Genomic DNA, 24,077 nt, shown 5'->3' with positions numbered 1-24,077 from the left:
CATTAATAAGAATGAAGGATTTACACCTATAATTTAAAATTTATATTTAAATTTTTTATATACATCTTTTCATTGTGTTAAACGTTGAAATATGGCACAATCACCACTTTCATATATGTATAACAAGTAATGCGTATATATCCACATGTAATGTATATGCATATGCCTCCATGTTTAACGTATTTATATTTTTTGTTTCCTTTTATTTTCAGATGAAATGAATGACACCTGCATCATATGTGGAGAAGGGGGAGGATCCCTAAGTCAAATACGTTCTTCATCATCCTGGGAAACTTTGCGTAATGCTGGAAAGATACGAAGCCACAGCAAAATCCTTGAGACCACATTCCCCGCCGTTGATAAGAAATCCATTGTTTATCACCGGCAATGTTACCAAGCATTCACTCATAAGCAGAAGCTTGAAAAAATCAACAAGTCAGTAGCTTCATCTGATGAACCAGCGGCGGATTTACATAAACCATGCACCCGAGCAACATTGTCCATTACTGGTACTTCGTCATCTACTTCATCTAATATACTACCACCTGTATGCATATTTTGTAAAAAAGACAAGTACGTGAAAGCATCGAACACTCGAGAGAGGTTAAGTAATTGTGAAGTAACCAGAGCAAGCGAAAACATCAAGGCAGCAGCAATGAAGCACATAAAAGATAAAACCTCCTGTTACTCCGATGCCAGTTACATAATGGGTATATGTGTTAAAGACCTCATGTCAAGTGAAGGTAAATATCACAATTCCTGTTATAGAAATTTTACCAGAATTCTTGACTCCACCACCGATTCAGAAATTGCACAGCAAAGTGGAGTTGAGAGTATTGAAGTACAAGCAATGGGAAAAGTGTACTCTTTCTGTGAGAACCTCATTGAGGATCCGAAGGCAGTTCATCTTGAAGTATTGCATGAAATCCTACTAAACGAATTCAAAAGTCACGAACTGGAATGCAGACCTTCTCTTAAGAAGAATCTTGTGCGTCACATTTCAAACAAATTCCCTGAGTTAACGTTCATCGAGATCGAACAGAGAAAAACTGTGATCGTTCCCATCACGCTGAAAATGGAAGATGTCATTCGCGAGAATTACAAATTAAGGAAAGAGCAGGAGACATTTAAAGGACTAAGTGAGGATGACGTCAAACTGCAAACCGCTGCGAAGTTGTTGCGGAAACACATCTTGAAAAACGATCCATCAATACAGCAATGGCCTCCCAAAGCAGAAGATCTAAAACCCAGTGATGTTTCGAAGTATGTGCCAGAGCTACTATTGTCATTCCTACGTGTTCTTCTCAGTGGAAGCTTTAGTAGTGATGAGCTTAATACTCGTGTTCTTCGGCGAACAACATCCCTAGCGCAAGATATTGTTTTCTGTGCTACAGACGGAGCTGTAAAACCTCCCAAAAGTGTCCTTTTTCCATGTGTAATTAAATCACTATGCAATAACAAAGAAGTGATAAAGCTTATTAATCAGCATGGTCATGGGATTAGTTACGATCTCATTGAAGAACTTGAAACTGCGCACGCACTCAACATTATATCCAAACAAAATCAGACTTCTGTTGTCATTCCCGATTCAATTCGTAAGTCACATGTGCCTGGAGATGGAATAGTAGTTATGGTTGCAGACAACATCGACAAGAACGAAAATACCTTTACAGGTGCTGGTACATCACATCGTGTCAATGCCATTGTTGCCCAGAGAAAGTTACCCGACTCTTTTCCGAATGAGCAGAGTGAAGAATCAGAGGAAGTAATCGAACCGAGAATAAAAAGACATTGCCGTTCCTTACCCACTGCTATAATTGCAAAAAATATTCCTGACTACTATTCCGGGCTTAGGGTGGGACCTGGACCTTTAAATATTCCCGACGATCATAAGTACTCGGAAATTGAGAAAAAGCAGAGACAGCGTTACCTGATTTGGATAAGTGCCAGGCGAAATCCTCTTTATCCAAATAAACTTGTTCCCAGCTGGACGGGATTCAACATTCTTGTTCATCAAGACATCGCTATCATTGAAAGTGTTGTGGGCTATTTAGACATGATAGATTCTCCCGCAACAGACGTAAGAACTGCCCATGAGATTCTTCAGAGAGCACTTGCAGTGCGCGAAACGTTGCATCTTGCAGCAGTAGTGTGTGTATTCGATCAGTCATTTTATGCGAAAGTTGCCGAGGTTTACTGGAAGAACAAGGACTTATACGGAAACATAGTTATAATGTTGGGTGGTTTTCACCTGTTGATGATGCTGCTCGGGATAATTGGACACAGATATCAGGATGCAGGCCTTAGGGACTTAGCGGTCTATGGTGAGGTTGTAGCTGCTGGTAGCGTGGATAGTGCGTTAAGTGGTAAGAACTATAATCGGGCGATTCACATGCATAAAGTGATGTACGAATCTCTATTCCGTTTACTCATCGATGACTTTGAGGCTTCACTGCAAGAAAAGGATAGTTTCGAAATGACAGTACGTGAATTTACCGAATCCATTGGTGATCTGAAGCTCAACCTTTGTCAGCATCAGCATGAACAAGTGCTACAAAGTGAAGTGTTTCTAACGTGGTATCAGCAATTCGAACAACATTTTTCTGATCAGAAAGAGAAACGTGGAGATTTGTTACGATTCTGGGAAACATACTTACATATGGTAGAACTGGTCCTGAATCTCATCTTCGCTACTCGTACTGGAGACTGGAACATGTACGTTGCTTGCCTAAACGCAGTAATTCCTTGGACGTTTGCGTATGGCAGGCAAAATTATGCCAGGTATCTCCCACCTTTTCTGAGTGATATGCTTCATCTTCCTCATTCACATCCTTCAGTTCACAATGCCTTCTTACGAGGTGACTTCGCCATATACCGCAGTGATAAACGCCCTTTCTCTGGAAACGAAGCTGACAAAACGATTGAAAACACGATTAACAGAGACTGCAAGACGCCAGGAGGTTACACTGGCTTTAGTGTAAATTATTCAGCGACTCAGCGTTGGGTACTGAATGCATCACGTAGAGCCATGTTCAGACAACTCATCCATGACCATATAAAGTCACCTGAGAACGTCTGCCAACACAAGGAACTGTACCATTCTTTCACAAAGAAAGACAATGAATGTGTGCGCAAAGTAACCCTTTTGTTTGGTGAAGTCGTAGCGAATCCATGGTTAGGTGGCGAGTTCAGAAGTCTGTCTACAGGAAAAGTGGCAACAGAACAGACAAAACAAGATTTGTTGAACGCAGAAGAAATAGGAAGAAAAGCCTACAAACAGTTCCTTCAGGATCGTTGTTCAAGTACCCCAGCAACGGGTTATTTTGACCCATTACCAAAGCAACGTTTAAGAACTTTTACAAGCATGACGACCAAAGTCTCTGTTTCAACAAAGGATAAGCTCATCCCCTTAAAAGCTGACAGGTCTATATTCGGCAGAATGGCAGTCTTGGCACAGGTCCGCTCCATCGACATGAGAACTGTGTTCCAGTATCCTTTGGGTCCACTTCCATGGAGTCTGAGTGATCCTTTTGCCATTCCCAGAAAAACCAACAAAGCCCAGCTTACCAACTACTTCACAAAAGATCTCGATCCTGAAACGAGTTATCCAAACGGAGCTGCAACCGTCTTTGATGGAATGGCTGTTATTCAGAGATACACACCTCCATCTGGTGAAACATTTGATGTGCTTGCTCAGAAGATATTCGATACCATTACTAGGTTCCCTTCTAGCAGAATAGATGTTGTTTTTGATGTGTATACCTGCCCTAGCATAAAAGATTGTGAACGACAGAGAAGAGCACAATCACAACCAGCCTCGTTGCAGTACAGTGCTATCCTACCGTCTTATGTTGTGCGGTCATGGAGACAATTCTTACAATGCTCAGAAAACAAAATGGCATTGGTCACCTTTCTTACAAAGGAATGGGAGAAGGAGTCTTATAGGAAAAAACTCGGTGGAAGAACACTCTTCGTAACCCGTGGTGAAGAATGCATTTGCATCACTTCCAGTGGTTCCCATCCTGTTCCGGAGTTGTTCTGCACACATGAGGAGGCTGACACAAGAATGATGCTGCATGTTGCCCACGTCCCTCAGTCATCATTTGTGATCCACAGCGATGACACAGACGCATTTGTGATCGCTTTGTCACATAGTCTTACTATACAGAAACAGGGATTTTTTTACTTCAAGAAAGGAAAAAAACCTAAGATAATTCCATTTCAAGCAATTGTAGGTAAAGTCAAGAAATCGATCAGTGCAGACATAACGGTGAATGATTTCCTTTCCGCTTTGCCTGGAGTGCATTCACTTTCAGGGTGCGACACAGTTTCAGCCTTCTCCGGAAAAGGAAAAGTTTCCATTCTTAAGTTGGTCCTCAGATCAAAAGAACACACTATTGCATGTAAGCATCTGGGGACAAACTGGGAAGTAACTGAAGAGCTAACAGCTTCCATCGAGTCATTAGTGTGCGAATTATACGGAAAAAAGATGGCTGATGTGAATTCCTTAAGATATGAACTGTACTGTGCAAAGGGTGGAGAGATAAATCCAGAAAATCTTCCTCCTTGCCAGTCATCCCTTCAACTTCATATTGCTCGAGCAAACTATCAATGTGGCATCTGGAGAAACGCACTTATTGCAAAACCTACAATCCCTACACCCCACGGTCATGGCAGATACAGTGGCTAGGATGTAAACCAGCGCCAGATGAAATACTACAATTCATGTGTTGCGACTGTAAAAAATGCACCAAAGATATCTGCTGCTGTTTCCAAGCTAGTTTACTTTGCAGAGATTTATGTAAAGTTCAGTGTGATAACATGAAAAGTGACACTGGTGAGGATGTGTGAGGTTTTCCACGATTGGTATAAGAAAAACTGGTTTCTTTCTGTGATTTCACAATAATTTCTTCTTAAAATTGTGTGAGGAGTTTTAGTCCTGTTACTGTTATTAAATTTTACACACCTTTTCATTGATTGCCTTGTAAAATAAAATGTGTAACTGGAATACAGAGTTGTAAAAGAAGAAGGATTTATCCAGTTACATAATAACAGCATTTATCCCATACCTTCACCATTAAAAAGAATAATATAAAAGAACAATAAACTGCCTCGAATCTATATTACTTTTTTAAATGAAACTGAATATGAAACATTGATCCATGCGGAACAAAAATTAATTCACTGGAGCATTAAAACTGAATTTTGAATATTTCTAAAAAAAAAAAAAAAAAAAAAAAATCAAGGACAGTTCAATGAGTATGTGTTAGTGTTAAAAAGAGCGATAGTAAAAACCCTGTCTGTTTGATAGCCATCTTGGAACTCATTGAACTGTCCTTGATTCTTTTTTTTTTTTTTTTAGAAATATTCAAAATTCAGTTTTAATGCTCAAGTGAATTAATTTTAGTGCTCCAGAGCTGCTCTTCCCAGATGGGCAACATCTATTTTTGAACATCCCGTGGGTTATTCAACATTTTCACAAAGAAGAAAAACCTTATTTTCTATCACTAATTCATTGTTACGAAAGAAAATGCGAAACCGCGACTGTTTGATGGAGGCCATCTTGGATTTAGGCAGCCATCTTGGAACAGCTGCTCTTCCCAGACGGGTAGCATGCATTTCTTAACTTTCCATAGACCATTCAGCGTCCTTACACTAAAGGAAAACCTTCCTATCTCTTACCGTTTTATTTTAATGTGGGGAAATGTGAATGCGTCTGTTTGATGGAAGCCATCTTGGATTTGGGCCGCCATCTTGGAAAAGCTGCTCTTCCCAGACGGGCAACATTCATTTTTATACTTCCCATGGGCCAAACAATCTTCACCCAAAGTTGCAAATCCTGCGCCCAACTGAGCCGAAAAACCGAAAATAGGGGGTCTGGCTGCCGGACTATATATACTGTATATATACAGCAGCGGGTTCAGTATATGATCAAGGGAGGAGCTAAACCATACTTTGCCGCTTTATCCAATGTAAAGCAGGATTGAAGCTCATTTTTATCCAGTGTATACCTGAGCGTTAAGGGGGGCTATAGCCCCTATAGCCCTTCCATTGTGTACTGCTAGTCTGGCGACTATGGCTGTAGTCGCCATTTCATAGTCGCCATTTCATAGTCGCCATTTTACTTGTACTGTTTCAACTTGTATGTACTACGTGCAGATTGTGTGTACATTTTGGGTAATTCATTAGTTCGTTAACTGTTGTAGTATATCTTCACATCGATGCATAAACTTATTATACGGAATTCCTTTTATTGTAATACTACAACAATAAGACTTAAATTGTATACCACCATTTACAGAACGCGCAAAAAATGTTAAATCTATCTTCAGTTCCAAATCGAAAACAGATAGGTGATAGATCCTGAGAAAAGGTCTTAATTGACACAATCACTGTCTATTTTGCTAGTACAAAGCTATTTTTTTGAAAGAAGCTGCATATAATGATATTGTGCATTTCGGTGAAAGTGCCTGAAACCGTGATATGTTGTAGATATTGTGATCCTGAGAAAAAGTCTCAATAGACAAATCACCAATCACTGACTACTACAGGACCACTTTTTTGAAAGCAAACGAAGATAGTAATATTCTGGATTTCGCTGAAAATGATTGAAACCGTGAAAATGTTGTAGATACTGTGATCTTGAAAAAAGTTTCAATGGGCACAACCACAAATCACTAACCGTTTAGTCACTACAGGGTCACTTTTTCGAAAACAGCCAAGTATAACGATGTTCTGGATTTCGGTGAAAATGAATGAAACAGTAATATGTTGTAGATATTGTGATCATGAGAAAAAGCCTCACTGGGCTCAAGCACCAATCACTGACCTTTTGGTTACTACAGGGCTACTGTTTGAAAACAGTAGAAGGTAATAGTATTCTGGATTTCGGTGGAAGTGCTTTAAACCGTGATGTGTTTTAGAGATTGTGATCCTGAGAAAAGGTCTTAATGGACACAACCATCAGTCATTGACCATTTTACCAGTACGAGGCCACTTTTTTTGAAAGCAGCCGCATATAATGATATTCTGCATTTCGGTGAAAATGAATGAAACGGTGATATGTTGTAGATCTTCTCATCGTGATAAAAAAATCTTAATGGGCACAATCAAGTCACTACAGGTCCATATTTTTGAAAACAGTTGAATATAACGATATTTTGAATTTCGGTGAAAATGAATGAAACTCTGATATGCTCTGGATGTCGTGATCCTCAGAAAAAGTGTTAATTTGTTTAAATTTTTCGCATTCGGGAAGTTTGGCCCGAGTCGGTCATCTTGTCTAGGGTTTTCCAGGGCTTTCCTTTGTCCCGAAAGATGAACATCGAGATGTTATATATACTGTACTTAAATGGTGATAGCCGCTACTCTCCCCGTCTCTTTTCCGAGTTGTTAAGATCTAAACCTTTTCAGCGTTTCATATAATACAGTGAAACCTCTCAATAGCGGACACCAATGGGACATGAAGTTTTGTCCGTTACTGAGAGGTGTCCGTTATAGAGAGGTTATCGAAATTTAATTTATCATAAGGGTAATTGTATGCAGTAATATACAGTATATACATTATGTATGGGCGTAAATACGTAACATTCAATATGAAAATAGTCTTATTTAGTACACATTTGAATCACTGGGAAGGATGAAGGAGAAATTCATTTCTATTAAATCATAGCCTATTATTGCTGCGCAATGTTTAACGAAAAATGCATGCTTTTACCTCTACAACGCTAATAAAACTCATTAGCAAGTGTCCCCTAAAAATCCTCAGTACAATTGCAGAAGAAACATGTGTGTGAGTATTTGTGTACTGGCGCGGCATCTTCGTTGACAGAATGGATGAAAAGGCAAGCTATTGGGGGTGCATATATTTATTGACCCAGGCCCAATCACAAAGATTATCCTTTTAGAGAAAATGAAAAAGGAAGCCGGGAAAACTCCAACCTAGACTTGTTCCAGTATCATGAGTAAAAGAAAAATGTTTGTTTTCCAAAAAAGTAAGAGAGGTAACATTGGTCGTTGAAAATGTTATTGTAAAACAAACAATGTTTGTTTTGTTATCTATGAAATTGTCGGTATAGATGCAAGGTCCAGACGAAAAGGATTAAATTTGTTAGGGAAGGGAAGATCTTCGCATAGAATTCCTGACCTTACGACTAACCCTGCATGATTGTTATTGCTTATTGAAAATTTTCTAGGATTTCCGCCAGAAAGCAGTTTATTGCGGAAAAAAAACTTCAAGTTCAGCTGTTCTGTTTGATGGTTCACCAGGTTTGGACTCATGAGAAATATACTTATGGGGAAAAGACTTTTCTGTACACCGTAAAATATCGCAGAACCGAGAACAATTCCTGTCCGTTATGAAGAGGTTATTCAAACGTTTGGGGGGGGGGGGAGTTTTGTCCGCGTCCGTATCTGAGAGTGTCCGTAAAAGGGAGGGTTTTGTTCCGTAAGAGAACATATATTTTTGCCGGGACAAAAAAAATCTGTCCGTATTATAGAGGTGTCCGTTATTGAGAGGTGTCCGTTAAGGGAGGTTTCACTGTACCACCAAAATCCCAGAATATCGTTATAACTTCTGCTGTTTTTAATAAAAAATGTAGCCCCGTAGTGACTAAATGGTCAGTGATTGTGCCCATTGAGACATTTTCTCAGGATCACAATATCTACAATACATCACAGATTCAAGCAATTCCACCGAAATCCAGTCTATCGGAATTTTCGGCTCTTTTCAAAAAAGCGGCCCTGTAGTGGCCAAACGGTCAGTGATTGGTGGTCGTGGTCATTAAGACTTTACTCAGGATTACAATATCTACAACATATCACGGGTTCTGTCATTTTCACCGAAATCCAGAACATCGGTATCTTCGGCTGTTTGCGAAAAAGTGGCCCTGTAGTGGGCAAACGGTTAGTGACTGGTGGTTGTACCCAACTCTTTCTCAAGATTTTTATTCATTATTAGGAAGAGGATTAAGTGAAAACATTCTCTAAACTTTTTCGCAAAGTTTATCCATCAATTTAGTAGAGGTTTTTAGAATATTTTGGTAGCATGATTAGTATTCTGAAGAACATTATGTGAACAATGTACTATATGTATGTTATTATTAAAATTCAGAATTTGTGGAACTATTGATATCTTTTGAAAACAAACAATAGCAGCTTACTTTCGCCCGTATACAAAAAGAGAAAAGAGCAAGAAACGAATCATTAAGAAATATTGATTATCATTACGTTTATTGTATTATAAAATTAAGATGTAAGAATGACATATTTTAAAGCATCTTTATATATATACCAAGAGTTTTTAGTTATGTCTGAAGTGATATATTACTGGATATTATTATTATTATTATTATTATTATTATTATTATTATTATTATTATTATTATTATTATTATTATTATTATTATTATTATTATACAATACCTTAAAAGGTATGCAACTTTTTAACCATTTAACCAGAGTACCGGTAACTTTATCTTTTTAAAGAAACGCCGAGTGTATATATATATATACCTTGTTAGTTATAAATAAGTTACACCATATTACTTGTAAATAATAAAATGTCATAAAATACACAAACAATTCTATGAATGAAAATTCTCTGAACTTTCTATATGACTAGAGACGGAACTTTTTCGCAACAATTTTCATATTTTGTAGCATCACAATTTTCGCATTTATTTTTTTAAAATGTAGCACAAGTTTTTTTTACATTATGGAACTTGTAAACAGTATATTTTTGGTAGTAAGATGTTTATCTAATGCAAAAATGAGGATATACATTGATTAGGTGCACATTCTAATTAATGTATTCACTGAAATATAGAAATTAATGCAAAAATGTACACACTTTCTCTACCCTCAACCTTAGTTAAAGGATAACATGCAGCAAGACATTGCCAATTTTTTTGAGTTTGCTCTCGTGTCAGTAACAATCATATTTTATACTTGGAAAAGAATCTCTCGGCATCAACACTCGAGATTGACAACCATACTGAACGTAAGGAGCTGACAACAAAAGACCTGTGGTTAACTTTTAAATTGTTTAACAATGATACAATGTCAACTTCCTTACCCTCAACGTTGATAACTTCAATAACCTTACTTTTAAATTCACGGTAAGCAACCAACAGATCATGAACATTTTCATCACAAAACAGTCAACGATTTAAACAACAGTTCAGTTTTGTTGATGTCTACATCTTTATAAAGAGAAACAGTTTCTGGATCAAATAATTCGAAGAGATTTTTCGTAAATGCAACGTTTTTTAAGTTAAATAATATTGAAAATACGCTTTCTAGTTATTATTAGCAATAATTAACAAGAATTCCAGTTTTTCGTTTTCATTCGCATTTATCGCAAGTAATGGCAATTCTCTCAAAAATTTCCGATAATATATACGTGATTTCTGGCTCTGAAATGAAAAGTTTGAGGCTTCCTGAAACATATACACATTTTTTTTAACGTTTCGCATATATCGCATTAACGAAAAAGTTACGTCTCTATATAAGACTATTAGTCCTGTAGTTATGTTCATAATTTTTAAATAATAAATAAAGATATATGTCTACATTTAAACAAATACATATAATGTATTAAAATAAATCAAAAGTGATAAGCATTACGTCAGTGTCATACAATAGTTAACAAAGTATTTCATATTACTACAACCTTCTCCATGCTAATTCAAGTCAAGGTTTTTACTATTATTCTTGTTTTTAAACGCAGTCAGCACATAAAGCGATAACTTATTCACTACATTTTGTAAAAAAAATCCAGCCTTAATAAAAGATGCTTGAATACAATTAACGTTTCTCTAATGGCTATGCAAGCTAAATTTTTGATTCCATTGGACTTGTTCAACACCGAATGGCAATTTTTAAATATTTACCTATAACAAAAGTGTAGTGCAAAATCTCATGTTTCACTTATTGGATAAATTTGAAAATTCAAATTAATACAAACAACAGGACCTCTTAAAATATATTTTGTCCTAGCACATAATTCTCTCCCATATAGCACCCACAAACTTTGTTTTCGTATTTTCTACACCGTTTCAATTTTATTTTGGTGTCTCCACTTCACAGAACTTCAAGAAAGAAATATTAGCATTATGAAGACAAAAATGGATCATCATTTACAATATGAATAATAATAAGCATCGTTATAAGTTTCTGCGTTATTGATAGATCACTTGTCGCAACTGAGAAGCTTCAATGCTCACGGTCTTCCGCTAACCTTATTGGTCTTCATGCACGATTTTTCTGTTTTGATATCGTCCATCAATTTTAGCCTTCTTCGCCCACCCCCTATCTTTCCTGCCACCACACCCTCTAGTGCTTCCCGTATGATGCAGTTCCTTCTTCTCCAATGTCCGAACCAGTTTCTCTTCTTCTTCTTAATAATATCTAAAACTGTTCTTTTCTCCCTCACAATTTCTAACACAGTTTGAATAAAGATGGATAAAAATAATCACAAGTAGTCTTTCTCATACACGCACTGTCAGAAAACGATATCATATCCTATTTTTTATAATTAAGACTTTTTACCCAAATTCAATATGGTGGCTTTCAAAATGATGCCGGAAGTCCCCATTCCCATCTTGCAGATTGGTATGGAAGATTTCTTCAGTGCCCGTGCAACCTCTTCATTTGGCAAATTAATGTATCATTATTAATTTGCTTTTTTCAGCCATTTCTTTTACTACAGCTAGAAGATTCAATTATGGAGCGTTTAAGTATTTGTGATCATACTTTTATCATGCAAAGGTGACTTTGAAGGATGGGCCTTGCTATTAACACGTGATTCAAACTACTATTCATGGACACTATAACTGAATGGTAGATATATAAACTTTAGTACGAGGGTCCCTTGTTCGATTTCAGGTCATTTGGGTAACATCACATCAGTGGGTTTTCTCGGAGCTCTCCTGTTTCATGACAATATTCTCATTCCACCAATTCTTTAAATTGACGTTCATTGGTCACCCATCTGCTCTAGTCTAAATGGCCTAGGCCTATTTTTGGACGTATAATTACTGTTGATTGGTCCTGTAATCCAGCTGTGACAAAATAATATAGTGGAGAACGGTATAAGATTGATTTTCATGATGGTCTACGCACCCGCCTACTGCACTATATTCAATGCCTGGTCGTGGTTCAGAGTCTATGTTAACAATACGTCCTGTCTTTCACAACCTCGGTGTTGCAGAATTACGTAAAACACAAAAACCCGAACTCAAAAAAAAAAAAAAAAGAGAGAGAAAGAAAAACTTATACATTTCATTTATTTTTCAATCCAGTGTTGAGGTTTTGTACTCCGATAGTATCTTAACACAACAACAATTCGCACCGAAAGAGAATGGTCTATTGTAAAGTAACAGCAAGGACGCCGAAACATAGGAACTTTATCTCCAAATCTGCTACAAAGCTCTTTGAAATTTTCAATGGCATATAGCAGGCCAAAAGTCGTTGACATCCGATATTATATAAGAAGAATCTCTCAGATCTGTGTCTATCCTATCAATCTTATAAATAAATGTCGTAGACATTCTTGCACATTATGATAAAGATGAGGAGTTATTTGGAAAATGAACATGAAAATAAAGTGAGAAGTTGCAAAAATGCATCAGAGGAAAGGAGAGAACAAATGAACTTATTACTATCAATTTGATTTCCAGCTTCAAAGATAGTCACTTTCCATATTGTTTATTTTGATCTTTAATTAAAGAGATTTCTCGTGTCTATGTGACAGGTTCTGGATTTGAGTGACACTGTACGGATGCATCATTAGGAGTGTTATATATATTCCACTCATATTTTGATTGCGGGCGCCGCGGTGGCTCAGTGGTAGAGCGTTCACCTCTGGTGCTTGGGGTCCCGGGTTCGATCCCAGACCCCGCCAAGTGAACTTTGTGGTGGACAAACATCGTGTGCGTGGGTTTTCTCGGGGTTCTCCCGTTTCCTTCCACTTTCTTCATTCCACCATTTCATTCATTTCTCATAATCACCGTCTCCTTTAGCCTAACCGGCATAACCGTAGGACGTAAAACTCAAAGATTTCATTTCATTTCTCATATTTTGATTGAATTCGCTCTAAAAGTATCATAAATATAGTAGATCTTTTGTTGTTGTTGTTGTTGTTGTTTCCTATTTCAAATTTGTGAACGAAGAGCAAGTTCTGTTATTAAGCTAAGTTTCAGAAAAATCCCTCAGGAAACTCAAATACACACGTGTACTAACATGTCTCTCTTTCTCCAATGCCGAAGGGAAAAGCTTGTCGCAAACAGATAAATGAAATATACTTAGGAGGGAAGTCGGTCATATGGGAAAAATGTAATCAATCAGTGGGTCAGTGCAGGCTCAGACTGGCCAAGGCAGGAGGGCTGGGATCCCTGCCGGGGTCCTCTCTCTCTCTCTCTCTCTCTGTATATATATATATATATGTATATAAAAACATGTCTCCTGTGTTGGAGCATAGTTACTCGTAGTTTATTCCGTTTCCAGAGTTCGGTGGCCACAACATTGATTATAGTCTTGGGGTCCCATTACTGGAATGAAACTAACAGTATTATAAAGTACTGTTTGGGGCCCTTTGTGGCTTAGTAAGGATTATATTTCAACAATATGAAGAATGGGGCCCCACATGATATTATCTAAATATGCATTGAGGCCCTATGAATGTCGAAATGAGAGTCCTGCCAGGGCCCTATACCCCCCAGTCGGGGCCCCGGACCCGAGACTGGGTCAGTGTGGTTAGAAATGAAACTTAGATTCACAAGTAACAAGTTTTCGTTTTGCACTTTATCTGCTACAAGGATTTTGTTCGATCCTGCTATGACTGGCAGGTCATTTGCTTCAAATTTTGAGCTTTTACGGATTTCGCTTTTGAATAAGTTTTTTCTCAATGCAAGAAATGTGAAAGATCGTTCGGGTCATCTCAATGAAATATTCCAACTGAAGGTAAAGACAGAGATAGGGGAAAGTGAATTTTTGAGGATTTTATGGATAATTACATAAAAATCATGACAATAACTCCTAACTAACATCTCATGATGTATGATAACCTAATATTGATGAGTGAATTTTGGTGGAGCCTTGATTCCTTTCTTCTCTTCTATAACTTAAGCATTTATGTGTCAATGAGATTTTTCACTTAATTGTTACTCATTAGTGATTTCCATCACACAAACAGCGAATAAATGCAGATTCATCTTCCACACTTTTATGCGCTAGATTCGAACTCCTGTATCTCCCAATCTACTGAAAATTGGACATTGTTTCCTCGGAGTAACCGACGTACTTTTTTTTATTATTATTTTTTGAATTCCTCCTGAAGAATTTGGTTATGCTATTCTTTTGAGCATTGGTCACGGAATACCCGGAAGAAAAGTTGAAAAAAAGAAAAAAACACTTACCAAAACCAATGTGTACATCTTAAGTGTGTGCGGAGCGTTCCCTTTCCTTGAAGAAACTGACTGTTAGTGAAAGTTGAAACCAGGTGAAAGAAAGGTGTCCCTGACTCCAAAGACCTCTCCGCCTCCCTCCCCTCCTTACCACCGATTAAACACATGATCTCACCACATCTACGCCTTCTTTTCTCAGATACTCTGCTGCCTCCAGAAGGATCTATTACTCTATTCTTCTCCCGTATGGACTTAAAAAAATAATTTTAAAAAATGATTCAGTGCAAGTTCTTTCAGTTATGCAACTTTTGAATTCCATTTTAGCATAACATGTAAGCGTAGATGTTGTGACTAAAAGAAGTGAAGGGGTAAATGAGTATGTGTGTGGGGGGGATATCCCCTACGGCAAAATTCTCCAAGTGAGCTCAACAGTTCATGTTATAACGTCATGCCCGTGGACTGCGTGAATGACACCTTTTAAATAGGAAAGAAAAAAATGTTTTGGCGGAAAAGTACTCTGCATGAATCTGTTTGACCAACCAACTAATAAACAAAAAAAGTTGACCTAGATATGAAATCATTGCTTTTAGAGGTTATAAATATTGAGAGATATATATGTGGCCAATATTGATTTGAAATTATTACTTTCTTGTTTCTCCATCTTTCAACAGCTATATTTTACCTGATAATTCACAGTTTTACTTTTCTTTTGCTTAAAATTAATATTTTAGAAAAACTCACATATGAATTTTGTCCCTGAATAATAAATGGGAAAACAAGAGGTTCTGGACTAAATTAATGCTTAAATTCAATATTAACCTTCATAAGTGTAAGTACACATAGGCTAATCCTTAAGATTAAACACAGAATTGCAAATTATAGCATTATTTTCTTATGTATGTCTATTGGGTAACTGATATTTCAACTGAACCGCTAACAGAAAAATTCAACCTGTTTGTAATTATATTCCTCATACGAATGCTAAGAACACTGAAATATGAATATTATTTTTGATAACATATCAAAATCAGTAAGTGTGATTTATATAATTTACATTATTTGTTTATTTATTTATTATTTAATATCTTCAGTGCTCTTTAATTTCTATTCTTTAACAGCACCGTTCATATTTTTACAATTCCATGAACATTTATGACTTAAAGTGTATTAGATATACACCCAATACGCTGACATGTGACTTAAATATTTAGACAAAATTCAGCATTACATAAAATAAAATATAAATGTGTTTTTATTAACCAATATAGTAATATTTACGCTTGATTCATACATTTCGAAGGAGCTTAACTCCTAGGTATATTATTTTATATCAGTGCGCTTTCAAGTGTGTAAGTAACTCACAAAAGTGATTTATATACGTTTTGGGACAGTGGAAGTAATTCGAGCGGAAATGAAAATTGATAGAAATGCTTAGAAAAGTTACCTGAGTGACACATAAAAGTCCCCGAAAATCCCAGCGGGTTTTTTTTTTTTTTTTTTTTGGGTCACGTCTTCAGTACGGTGATCAATGCCAAACGAGCTAAGAGATAAAATAACGATATCTTCAATCTTACGGTTCAATCCACAGAAGTAAGTTTCATGTCATTTTAAAGAACATAGACAAGACAGTATTTTATGTAGAGACACAAGTTTACATGAAACACATATTTACAGATATTTTGCACTAAATTCTAAAATTTAGGAAAATATTTTTTCCTCAATTTTGAATTTTAAATTTCCCATAAATTTCGAGAAATATAACCCGTTGAGATGCTCCAAGAGTTTTGCCAGAACGAACTTAAAAAGAGTTAATCTTTCATATTAACTTCTACAGGCTTTATACCAATTGTTCGATTAACTTTATTATTATACTCATTAAACAATTCTTATAATACAGCTATCCATTTATAATTTCCTTGAGTACTGAATTTTTTCCGTATGTTTTGTTAAAACGTTCTACGATATGTTGTTTTACGAAACACATGCTCAAAATGGAGGGGTCAAAATCAGCGGCGCAAATCTGTCTTCAACATTGGGGGGAGGGGACTAGTAAGACCGTTCCCATATTTTTTTTTTTTTTCTAAAGAGGTATTCAAACTATTTATGAAGATAATAAACAATGTTATGGAGGATCAGAGGAGCAGAGTTGTCTTCAACATTGGGTGGCGGGCAGATTTGAGGCTTATTCTCGGGGACATCAATTTCATCTCACTTTCCTTTGTGACAATCAGACACAAATTATAACATTTCTTCCCAAAAAACACATTTAAAATTGGATTATTTGGGGGACTGTCCCGCCCAGTTCCAAGATTGAAGGGGACATGTCCCCCTCATTCCCCCCGGGATTTGCGCCAGTGGTCAAAATTGAAAAGTTCGCAAAATATCATCTCTCTATGACTTACCGTTCTCGAGATATGGCTCCTTCCATCACCTGAAATCCGAACTTTTTTGCTCAATATCTGGGTAACGGTGGCCAGTTGGTCAGTGGACACCGGTTATTAGTTGGTACCATCCTCTTAGGTATTGATCAGCACCAAAATGTTCACCATCTTCTTAGGTGTTGATCATCACCAACATGGTTTCTCTATGACTTACGATTTCCGAGATATGGCTCCTTAAATCTCCCGAAATCGAAATACTTTTAGGTCAATATCTTGTGAACGGTAAGAGTTACGCGAAAAATTCCATCACTTCTTTCTTTCTTTTGATGCTCTATCGAATGGAGGGCTCAAAATTGAAAAATTCGCAAATAACACACACACACACTCAGAGATATAGAGAATTCAGCAACGAACTTTTTAAATTCGTTGAAAATTTGAACTGAAATAAACGTAAAAAAGCATTTTGCAAACTTTTTATTACCCCTTTATATTTACGTTAATAAATTGGACGAGTAATTCGATTTTATATCTAATGTTTTGTGGTCGAAGGTGCCAATGAAGTAGAATAAGTCGGAACGAGTTCCACTGATAAAAGAGCGGATCTCCATCACAATTAAACATAAAGACATAAACAACAAAGAAAAGACCTTATTTTATGTAGAGAAATTTTTTTTTCACGTAGAGTATATAGAGTATTTTCTTAGCTCAAAAAATGTTAATTTGCATACCTATAAAGCTCCATGGAATTATACTCCTTGAATAGTAAATTGCTCTTTACATTTTTCTAGCAGGAACCATATTGCTGCTTTTGAAATGATGTCGTATGAAACTCCATGGTCGTTGAATATGGATATGTCTGGCTACAAATCTGTTTTGAGATAACATAGTGTAGGCATTTTTGTTACTCTGTCAAACCAAGAAAACTATAATGTTCCACACTGTAACAAAGCGTGTAAGACAAACAATGACTGCCCCACCTCACCAATGTCCTCTGAATATGCTGAAGACTGTATTTTAGATGGTACCGGTAGTCTATTTGACCTATAATACCTTTAAGAAAAGTATGTTTTTAAATGGATGGGGAAATGTAATAATAAAAGGAAGAAGATCCATACCTTCACCCACAACACAAACATTATTCATACCATAATACACTACTACTGTCTGCATCACAATGTGCCTGCTTCTCTGTTATATAGGCATCTACGAGTTTCTAAAGCAATGGTGCTATTAGTCGCGTTTTGTTGTGAGCACTGGTGAACTTCTCTCGATGTACTGATATAATCATGTCCCCTCAAACATGGTCTGCACACAAACCTCGTCTTGATCAACGTAAATGTTCAGCTGATTTTGTGTGTGGATTGTTGACATAACCATTGTAGATAACAGTAGAATTACTGCTGCAGTGGGTTAATATATAAGCTACATATAGCTGGTACATTAGTAACGCCATTAATACCACACTATTCCTGTATCAGTGACAAAGTCGTGTGCTGTAATTCATCTGTCACTGGTGACTTCTGCTTTGAATACTCATATAGCTGTGATTTTTTCACTTTTCGCATGGGCCATTATCAAATAATGACAGAAGATAATGTGATAGTTCATACTCATACTTCCGCATGCCATTCAGGAAGCTCTACATTTGATTTTATGAGACACAGTATACGGTTAAAGAGTTGAGAACCGATCACTGGCATAATTTCATTTAATATTCTGATGTCTGATGTTAGAATTGATCATTGAAACACTTTCTCCTTTCTCTTCATCTTTACATAACCGAAACTAGCCCCTGCTATTCTCTGCATCAATACTCTTCCCTTCTTCCTAGTGGCTCCGCATAGCATAGTTGCTAACTAGCTTTTCTTTGATGTGAACTATCCCGGGTTCGATTTCCGGTGGAACATTCGTTCGAGAAAGTGTACAAACTTTTTCAGGTCAGCCATCCTGAGTGAGGTTTCTCTGAGTTTTTCTCATTAACACCAGACAAATGCCGGGATGGTGCCTCACATAATGTTTCCAGGCTGCTTCGTTCCTCATTCCATTCTTCCTCCCCAAGTCCCGGGCAGAGTGATCGCCGAGGGACGTCTCTGGGTTACTGTTTTCTTCACCTTCTTCAATATATGGTTTAAACTAGGGATGTGCAAAACCGGTTTTATAACAACCGGAAACCGGTTCCCAGAAAAACCGAAACCCGACATTTCGGTTTTCTCCAAAACCGGTTTCGCTTTTCTACAAAACCGGTTCGATTTTCACCGAAACCGGTTTCGGTTTTCTTCAAAACCGGTTCGGTTTCCGGAGAACAACGAAACACTATTCTGGTCAGAAATAGAACAAATTTTGGAAAAAACCGGAACCAGTTTTGAAGAAAACCGAATCCGGTGAAAAACCGATAACCGGTTTCGGTTAAAACCGAACCCGTTTTGAACAAAGAAAAACTGTTTTTGTGCCCACCACTAGTTTGAACCATATGGCTCTGTGATGATTTTACATATCAGTTCGACGATATGATCACTTTGAGATTTGACAACATGTACTTAATCCAGAGCGACCATTGCTAATGCAGAATGTGTAAGATGTGCCAGGGTATTTGCCAGAAATTTTCTTCAGGAGGGTCTAATGAATTGGAGAGGTGGCGTAGATTGTAATGATATGTATTAAGTAGAGATGCAAAAAAGCCGGCTTTTTTGAATCGATAGTTTTTTTCACATAACAAAGCCGGCTTTTTTGGGAAAAAAACGAGAATTTTGGAAATTTTGGCTTTATTGATTTTCATGATTTTTCTATCCAAATAGCTTTCTTATAGTATATTCTATAGTTAGATAAGAATTCCATGACCTAAATACCATATTTAGCTCTGTAATTCACTATCAAGATGGATGGAGCACATTTTTACGAATTAAAGCTAACATGAAGAATGTAGTATTTGAGGGCAATTTTACAGGGTATTTAACTTTATTTTAACTTTTGAGTTATCGACATTTTTTTCTTCTCTAGATCATTTTAGTTTGTCATCCGTGTTTCATTTCTAAGAGCTTAGTACTCTAGCTTCTAGCACAAAAGTTAAACTTACGTTTTTCTATATATCCGTCAAAGCATACGTTTTTCAATATGTCCGTCAAACCGTACTTCCACATTTCTGTTATACTGTAGTTGTGCAAATCAATAGCGGATTTAGAAAAGTACTTTGGGAGGGGTTTCTCTGATTGTTTCGTTTTCTAAAAAATCCTAATTTTATTTGGGAGGTGCTTGAAGTTTATGAGTACAGGCATAACTAATATTTCGTTTCGTTTAGATGTTTAGCAATAATCTTCCGGATACAACCTTGAAGATCATTTTATACTGAGAATCAGTGGCGAATTTAGAAAAGTATTTTGGGAGGGGTTTTCTTACTACTAATGTTTAGTTTTTTATTTGACGAGAGCTTAAAGTTTATGAGTAAAGGCATAACTAATAGATATTTCGTTCGTTTTGGACATTCCGCAACTTTGGGGAACAGGCTTCAGTCCGAAAGACCGACCCCCTAACCTTCGCAAAACCGTCACTGCTGGTAATTAGTAATAATAACGATTTAAAAACAATAAGAAAGAGAGTCGGCCAACTGCTACACTCCTAGTCGGCCAGTACACCCACTATTTCTACATTCACAGATGGTATGAAGGAAAGCTTTGTCAGAATGGTCGAATGCTGGGTTGAATCCCGGACTTCCCGATAGAAGCGCAAAAGCCAACCACTCAGTCATGTTTGTTGTGCAGTTGTATTTAGCTTAACTTAAATATATTCCGTAGTTCTTTTTTTTTTTTTTTTGGTAGTTCCGTAACGATATGTTGAATCCCTCTTGTTAAAAATTCAGAAAACTTGAGGACTGGGTAAACCGTGATGGTGGTCAAGGGTTCCCATGTTGTGGCTTCCTAGGGGGGGGGGGGAGCAAGTATAAGGGACGTTTCAAAAAGTTTCAAATTTTGTTGTAACTAATGTAAAAATTCTATTGGATTTTTTATATTCTGAAGTACATTTTCCTCTAGGGGGCGAGCGCCCCCCTTCCTGCCCCCCCCTGATGGGCGACCTTGATGGTGATTATAAAAAACTTAACTGTTGAATTTCAAGAATATACAGAACCAAAAGCTCCAGATGTGCAGCCTTTAATTGTATCATATAAATCTAAGTATTTCTCTTATGCTTTATTTTAATTTTATTTTGTTTCAAAAAGAGGGTATGGAATATTTTGAAGTAAAATTACTACATACAATTTTGCTAGTTATTTGTATATTTTTTAAAAAAGAAGTTTTTACTTTTAGGGTTGGCTAGTTTACACCAGCTGTTTTTTTTAAATAACTGGTTTAAACCAAATAAAATAAAATAAAATAAAATAAAATAAAATAAAATAAAATAAAAAGAACAAAAATGCGAATCGTGTGGACTTTATGGTGACGTTTCCACATGTGAAACCACCTGAATTAGTCTTATTTCCTTTCCACCTTTTAATCAAGGTGTCCCATGTTCAATTCTCGGTCGAACCACAACCCTTCTTTCATGTGTAAACCAAGTAGCGGTTCGGATGTCACTTTAAGCGAAAGTCTTCTCCTTGATAACCTCGGTATTACGTAAGGATGTTAAGCCTAAACATACGAAACGAAACCAAATTATATATTTCTGCATGCCTGTTGTTTTATAAAGAAGCTAAGGTTGCTTAAATATATTGATTGAAATTGGTAAAATTTATCGATTGCCTACGTAGCTTCCAACATTAACTTGGATTGGACTTTCAATGATATCTACATATTAAATTTCTAATTTAATACCTCAGTTTTTGCGTACTGATTATAATACGTTGACCTTTAAATTTTACATAGAAAGCAATAACAGGATTTTCCCGTTATTGTTTTACATTTAAAATAATGACGGGATTTTCCCGATGGCTAGGGCGGGTGTTTCTCAATTTAAGAAATTTACTGACCGGACTTCTTTAAGCTTATGGGACCTCTTCCAGCATAACCCCGTTGTTGCATAATAACACCAAGGCGAAACAAACTTATTTCTGTGAATATGTAATATAAATACATAAAGCAAAATATCTAAATCAAAAAACCTGGTTAAACCCCAAAAAAGCCTGGTTTAAACTGCCCCCCAAAACGGGTTTTTGGCATTTTCAGAAACAACCATGTTTCTTGCCAACTCTGCTTACTTTTGTATATAGGAGGTTATTTTTTTTATTATTATTATTATATACATTGGTTAATCCTTTGGAATTCATAATGTAAAAATGTTGAAGTAAAATTGTTTAAAATATCTTTTCGAAATTCATGGTTTATTTTCGAGTTTTATATTATTAACGGCATCAACCACTAATTAAATGACTTTTTATGTTATAGAGAAGCGAAACAAAGTCTGCTTTATCAATTTAAAGCAGAATTTTGAAAAAAGCCCAAAATTTCCCAAGCAAAAAAGCGAAGCAGAAAAAACCGAGTTTTTTTCAAAAAAAGCCGTTTCTTCCAAAAAAAAAAAGCCGTTTTTTTCCTAGCCCTTGCATCTCTAGTATTAAGTAAAAAAAAATCTTAAGCGTATCTTTTCTTAATACTACATACACATTACAAATTTAGCATAACTTTGGCAAAGGATTGCATTATTTGCTTTAGTTATGAATAGGAGAAAAGAAAAATATTTTCCTTTCACTTTTATTTGCTATTGCATGAATACATTTTGTTATTATCACTCTCATGCACACACATAAATATACTTGCCTTCATACATATTTTTTGTACTACCAAAACCAAAGTTGCACCACGTTCATTCACTCTTCACGTATCTTTATGTATAGTAGTTATCTACACATTTCTATGAGGTTGCTTTAACCAGATGTTGCTTTATTCATCAATTCATTTGGCCTTTGTTCTCCTTCAGAACCGGAGCGAATATAAGGAATATAGTTCTGTAGATATTTTCATCAAATCTTTTACATGTTCACAACTAAGTCGACATCGTTTTGAACATAACACTGTTCATTGTAGGAAATGAAATCTCTACTTCTGTTGTGCCCAAAGGAAGCAATAGAAGAACACTTGCTACTTCGTACAGAGTTGGAAACATAATTCTCCATAGGCAAGATTCAAGAGGTTTTGGTGGATGCTGATGTTAGGATCCGCAGGAACTCTTTTGTAAATTTTATACTCTAGTTCGAGTTCAGGTTTATTAACATTATAAATGCTGGCCACTTCAGTTGAGTTAGGTGAGTCGGAGGTGTTTTTGAGGACATTATAGAAATGAGACAGTTGTTTGAGAGGATCAGCAAACTTTTCCTTCATGTTGCTGATAATTTTTGATTTGGAATTAGAGATAAGAGCCTTGAGTTCTTGGGGTTTCAAGTTTTCTTCTATTTTTACACCCTGAGATTTTTCCTTTCCTACAACACTTTCAGCATGCTTTGAAATCTCTTCAAAAGTGATACCTTCCAAATGTGCAATGATACTTTCTACCAACTTCAGCACTGCAACCACATCATTTCCACCTTGATATTTACAAATTTTTGCTTAGTTTTGCAAAATTGTATTTAAGAGTAGACCTACTAGTGTGAAAGATGTCTGTCTTTCTTAGTTGCAACAGTAGTCCACCAGCATTTGATGACATGTCTCCTGCATCAACATAGATATGCTTTAACGCAATGCATATTGCAGTGAAGCAGGTTGCACCAATTTGTAAGAAGTAGCGTCTATTGAAAATTCCACTTTCTGCAGAACTTTCAGCTGCTCGTGACTCTCATGAAATGGTGTGTACAGTTTATTCGTTACATTTACAACCCTTTTGATATCTTTTGAAGTTCCACAAGTCCTTATCAAAGCCAATTGCAAAAGATGGCTTCTGCAATGAACGAAAATCAATCTAAGTGAATCTTCTTTGAGACGTGCCTTGAACTCCGGATTTTTCACCACTGAAATTTAAAACACCATCAAAAGCCTTATCAGTCAGTTTTGCAGTACTAAGACCTACTTTATGTATTTCTTGAATAATTGTCTCTTTGATGCATTTTGCCTTAGTAGACTGAACTGGAACAGCACAACCGAAGGTCGTTTTCACTTTGCAAGGCTCTATGTAACGTAAAATTTCTTTTCCTTTTAAATCTGTGCACTCGTCTGCCATGAAACAATTTACTAATTGTAGAGAATTTGGCTTTTGTAGATTCAGTGATGGCAACACCAAAAGCATCTAGAATAGAAGTAATAGAGTAATGCGACAAGTGATGTGCATTCTCTGGCGAGTTTCTTATATGCTGCTTTATTGTTCCTGAATGGCCTAG

General features: G+C 36.5%; 1 protein-coding gene across 1 annotated transcript in view; it reads right to left on the bottom strand.

Annotated features, from left to right (window-relative positions):
- Cpr57A (Cuticular protein 57A) overlaps positions 1-14,563 on the bottom strand; it is a 73,568-nt gene extending 59,005 nt beyond the window's left edge. Inside the window, exon 1 of the mRNA XM_081733906.1 lies at positions 14,418-14,563. Coding sequence (XP_081590032.1) covers positions 14,418-14,435 — 18 coding nt within the window. The 5' untranslated portion in view covers positions 14,436-14,563. The remainder of the gene's footprint in view (positions 1-14,417) is intronic.
- Between the last annotated feature and the right edge of the window lie 9,514 nt (positions 14,564-24,077).

Source organism: Thermobia domestica, chromosome 12 (genome assembly GCF_964235325.1).
Source record: "Thermobia domestica chromosome 12, izTheDome1.hap1.1, whole genome shotgun sequence".
Taxonomy (NCBI): domain Eukaryota; kingdom Metazoa; phylum Arthropoda; class Insecta; order Zygentoma; family Lepismatidae; genus Thermobia; species Thermobia domestica.
Note: the sequence above shows the minus strand (reverse complement) of the source record. Positions and strands in the feature narration are given on the sequence as shown.